The sequence below is a fragment of the Plasmopara halstedii genome (assembly GCF_900000015.1).
Source record: "Plasmopara halstedii genome assembly, contig: Scaffold_3060, whole genome shotgun sequence".
In the NCBI taxonomy this organism is placed as follows: Eukaryota; Oomycota; class Peronosporomycetes; order Peronosporales; family Peronosporaceae; genus Plasmopara; species Plasmopara halstedii.
The window spans coordinates 1,528,265-1,533,411 of record NW_020189964.1 but is presented as its reverse complement, the minus strand read 5'-3'; the positions used below and the strand labels follow the sequence as shown (position 1 = coordinate 1,533,411).

Sequence of the window (5,147 nt, the reverse complement as noted above, 5' to 3'; positions counted from 1 at the left end):
TCCTCAGCATAGCTGAGATCCATGGGAATAGGCCCGCTCGACGAGCTGTTGGAGTGTATATTCCAACTAAGTCGTGCCAACCTGAACCTGAATTCGGCAATAAATGCCACTTTCACCGCCTCTTCAAATGAGGACGAATGCACACGGAAGACTTTCATTCTGGCCACGCCAGTGCGGAAGCCCTCCGTAAAGACGGTCACTGTGACTATCTCAGGGAGAGGATCGGCTGCCATCTCGGCAATGAGAGTTCTCGATTTTTGGACAAAGCTCACCAATTCCTTCTTGCCCTGTCGGGTGACAAGAAGACGCGATCGCACGCGATATGCCTGGTTAGACTGCAAGCAGGGAGAGCTCCGAGCTGCCGGGCAGCGTTTAAACACCCAACGGTGTTTTGTTTGTGGAGACAACCGACATCTTCGGATAGGTTGCCTCGTTGCAAGGCGCGTAAAGATTCTTAGAGCCGACGTCATGCTTCGTACCAGTCTGGTTTGTCGCGGGGGATCGACATAACCGAGTTGGCGCGGGGCACCCTACTGGAGAAGAACTGAGTTCTGTTGGGCCTCGTAGGAGGTAGCAAGGCTCATCCCCGAAAAGCTCCGTGCTCTTGAACACGAAACGTGTATGCAAGCCGGGCTTGCTAAAAAAGCGCCCGTGAAGGGCTTGAAGAGCCACGGAAGATCCCAGAGTGTTTACTCAACGCTCTACGATCGAAGGAAACCAGCTTAACGCCGAGGCGCTAGAAACGCGGTTGAGTGACACTGTCACTGTTCGCTTAGCGTTGGGGACGCGTGTCAATGTGCCGAGGGTCCCTGTGGACCTTGATGTCAAGTTTGTTGACTTCGATAGCGTGGAACGCGGCTTAGTCTTGGACTTGGATTCAAGGTATGACCTTATCCTTGGTATGGCATGGTTGGAACACCACGAGCTACGGATCGATTGGAGGTTGAATTACTTGGGCGCTACGCGCCCGTCTCCTGGTGGAGCTTTGGTGAGTCATCAAACCACGAAGTGATGGGTGGATGCCAATACATGCAGACAGAATATGCAGATGGAAGAAGCAGAAGAAGGAGAAAACTTTGAGGTGGGATACTGGGTTTTATTAAATGCTAAAATCTTCCTACACATACAGTTTCTGCTGTCTTTAAGACGAAGCTTTGTTCACGGAATACCGGACCTTTCAACGTCGAGACCAAGCGAGGCCTCGCGTATACGCTGATCCTTCGGAGAAGGAGGCGCATCCACCCGGTGGGTTATGTGGGCTAGCTCAAGCCGTACCGGGATTTAGCGCATGTGAACGTGGAAGCGTTGGCGCCGAGGCGGCGCCCAAAGGCACTCGGCCACCCAAAATCTGAACCAGCAGCTGGTTTCGAGCACGGAGTGCCACAATTTCCGTTTTCAACGGCGCAAGGCGCTCCACCGTCGCACAACGTGACGTATTCGTCTGCCCGACGGCAAGGAGCTCCTCCGTCAGAGCGCTATAATCCTCAACGTGAGGCAGTCGGTGCACAGTGCTCCAGCCTCTCGTGGACTTCCGCATAGCGTTTTTCAAACTCGGCAAGATGCTCGACGGAATGCCGATTTTAGGCGGACTTTGTCTTCCAAAATGGTGACGTCCACTACCACGTGGAACGCCTTGTGGGTCGACATCGTCGACAGGGTTGAACCTAATATCTTGTGAAGGTGCGGGAATACCCGACTCCGAGAACTCGCGGGAGTTTGAAGTGCCACTTTGGCAAGAATTTTCAAACGTCATGGACGCTTATGACCAGAAGGATCATGATGCTTCGCGTCGTCGTGCGCACTGCAATTTCTCGGCAGTAGCCAGGTTAGCCGGAGGACCATGAGCTGGGCTCAAGCTATGGCCCTGAGCTGCTGTGGCTGTAGAATTATCCGTGTTAGAAACCACAGAGCTTGCGAAAGCGTGATGGATTATTCTATGTATCGCAGGGCGATAAAACGCGTGAAGTCGGCGTTGCACCTCATGTTCGGCAACTTAAATCGAAGATTGCGTTTGACGCGCGCGTCCACTTCCTTGTGACTTCGCTGTAAGTTAGACAGCGAGGAAGTTTATGGTGCCGCTGCACCCATCGCATAAAGAGCTCCTCATCATATGCAGCGGTTTCGCCATACCACCGGAATAGTTCGCATTGCGGGTACAAGAGAGCCTCCTCTTTGAGCTCGAAGTCGAGCGCGGTACCTATTCGTTGGAAGTTCTTGGGGGACCAAGGAGCGAGCAAGGAGAGCTTTTCGATGGTCAAGCTCAGCCTGGCACTGGCCTGGAGCCCGACTACGTAGACGCCCAACGATCGAGTGATCGCGTCTTTTGCTTACGTAGCGAGATCCGCCGAGCAGAAGCCGCATTCCACACTAGGTACAAGGACCGAACGCGGATACGAGCGCATGAGAGCCGCTATGTGGGCAGCCTCTGACTACCGCTTCTGTGCCCCACCGAGGCAATTATAACAATAATAATACTTCCTCCGGAAGTCTAGAGGCCGAGAACGGACATGACGTCCGCAAGGTTCGAGCTGGGCTCCCGTCGCGCCGTTGGCGCACCTCGCCCTCCTCTTTTACCCATCCTGGGAACGGAGTATCCGAATCGTGGCCGACTTCCTCCAACTTCTCGACTAGAAAATCCGTCACCTGTTTCGAGCGCGGTGTGTGGCGCCAGGTTTCTGTGGCCTTGATATGTGCTTCCCCTAAAGCCGCGGGTGTACTGTCCGGAGTTGCACCGCGTGCAAGAGGCGGAAATGAGCTCTTCCCTCGTGCGTCCTCAGAATCAGCGAGGCTGGGTGTATTTCATGTCATAGACACAAGGCCCGTTGAGCAGAGAATGCTTGAAGAAAGTCCTGAGGACGTAAAAATGTATTAGACACGCGAGCATAGTACGAGGCGACAGTTAAACGTGAATTGTGAATATTCACAATGTTGATAGGTGAGAGTGTAACGGCATTACACGTACCCTGGTTTGAAAGGGCGGGTCATACAAGATGGTGCGACTGTACAAAGGTGTGGATTACCCAAGTTGGGGTAATCACATCATGGTGTTGCTACACTATGGTGTGGTCACACTGTAACAAGAAGCCACTACGTGGCGGAACAGCCAGTAGTTATGCATATTAAATTGGTTTTTCTTTTAATCAGGAAATCCTAAGGTTCTAAATATTGGCTACTCTGATGCAAAAAACAATTAAATGCTGTTTCAATTCTAAACGGAAGAGTCCATTGCCTTGAGTTAAGGTTTTGGGTTTAGCGGATTGCGATCCGCTACATTCGTACTCAATATCTTCCGTCTGCATATTCGTTCTGCATGTCTTGGTTCTAGTAGAAAACGTAAGGTCGTTGACCTTAGTTAACTTCCTCTTAGAAAACAGCTACGGCAGCCCCGCTGCAATGACTGCGAATAGCTATAGATTTATTCGTTTCCACGATGTGGCTTCAACAGTTGCGTAAACAGCCGACTGTCCGTCATGAGTACTATGATGTACTTCCAAACTATTCCGCTCGAAATACTCACAGTAATGAGATGGGTATCGCTGGTTCACATCAGCACTTGATAAATGTGATCAATCAGGTTAAGGCAAAAAATGTAAGCACATTCTGCCTTAAATCGGTGTTTGCATCGAAAACGCAATAATATATCCTTTTATACAAATGCCCAATTCGCTATTTGCTGTAAGCTTTTCTGACCATGTAAATTGGTGTCTAGTGAACCGCTTTTCTTTCTCACCAACCATCTTTATGTTTTGCACTAATGAAAGCATCAATGGCTGGTCAGAGCTCCCTTGGTAACGGCCTTATCGCGTTGGGCGATATTTGATTGCAAGGACTCAGTGAATTTTTAGCGCGCTCTCTCTTTCGAGGAACGTGATGGGTATCACTCCAACAAAGGTTAAAACTTATCATTTCCTGCCACTCTCACCCTATTCACAGGTGAACAATCGTCCATTAACTTACCCGTGGTGCTTATACTCCGCTCGTTGGGTCCGTCACATGTTGCGTCAGCCCAGCAGTACCATCACGCCGTCACAAGAATAGAATGTTCTTTTTACCTTCAGAGGGTATCCCCTCTGCCCATATCTTACGGTCGTTTTTCATCCTCATCAAATGGCTTGAAAGGTTGCACTTTTCAGTTTGCTCACACTCATCACTGGCCCTGACAAAGACGGCTACATTTCACAGCATAGGAAGTTTCCCCCCAGCGATACGTTCTGGGGACCACGATTGACAGCCGTTCCTTCCAAAAAAACTAAGATACACTCTTGAGACCGTGATATACAATTGCTCTTTTCCATCAAACTCATTGACCTCGAATCATTGCTGCTTAAGCTCTGCAAGATCAACTCGATATATATATATATATATCGTTGCAATCAAAGTAGACAGTCCCAAGTCCAGCACGAAAGCTATCGATACTTCATTCCCGTGCAAAAATCGCTTTTGCTTCCCGGTTAAGGTGAGTTCATGATTATCAAAGCTCAACCATGAAATGCTTGTCTCCTATTCTTTTCAGCTCCCTATCAATCCATCGTTTGTAGCGTTCCAGATACGTCACTACTAAACAGAGATAACATATTGAATCTTGGTCCACGGCTAGATTAAGTTTAAAGCTATCAAAGTCCTCAAACGTTGCTTGACTATTCAGGTAAACGTACACTCATTCACCAAAGTCCCCATCACAAAACACACAAAATCCGTATCCGTGATTGGCATCTCTAATGACTCTTTGTAATGCCTTTTTGATTTAACGGTCGCGCGTCGTTTGTAATGTTAGTGTATCAGAACTTTCAACGGGTTTGCAACGCCTGGAGCTTTGATATCGACAACAAGCAACCCAGCGCTGTGAACCCGTCGCTCTCAAAGAGTGTAGCACTGTAAGGGCTGGACCCTATTGACCACGACCTGTACAAGGTTTGAAGAAATTCAGTCATGTCACATTATATGATCCTGCGCCTACTGGAATCGCCATTGCCGCGAAATGTTCTTCGGCCGCACTTGTGAAGAGGCCAACCATTTGTATCTCTCAATCGAGAGCGAACTCGAGAGCATCCAAGATGTGGCTGTATTGCACACTCATAGAAAAAATGTTTATGAGTACCTTGTAGCCTCTAGCGGCAAGAGATCGAATCTCCTCCTCAGCGTGGTCG

General features: G+C 49.3%; 1 protein-coding gene across 1 annotated transcript; it reads left to right on the top strand.

Annotated features, from left to right (window-relative positions):
• Positions 1-3,430: 3,430 nt before the first annotated feature.
• Positions 3,431-3,820, top strand: PHALS_06819 (uncharacterized protein; the record flags this gene model as incomplete). The annotated part of the gene is made up of 2 exons (XM_024720173.1): positions 3,431-3,589; positions 3,779-3,820. The coding sequence occupies 2 exons, from the start codon at positions 3,431-3,433 to the stop codon at positions 3,818-3,820; spliced, it is 201 nt and encodes a 66-aa protein (XP_024585398.1).
• Between the last annotated feature and the right edge of the window lie 1,327 nt (positions 3,821-5,147).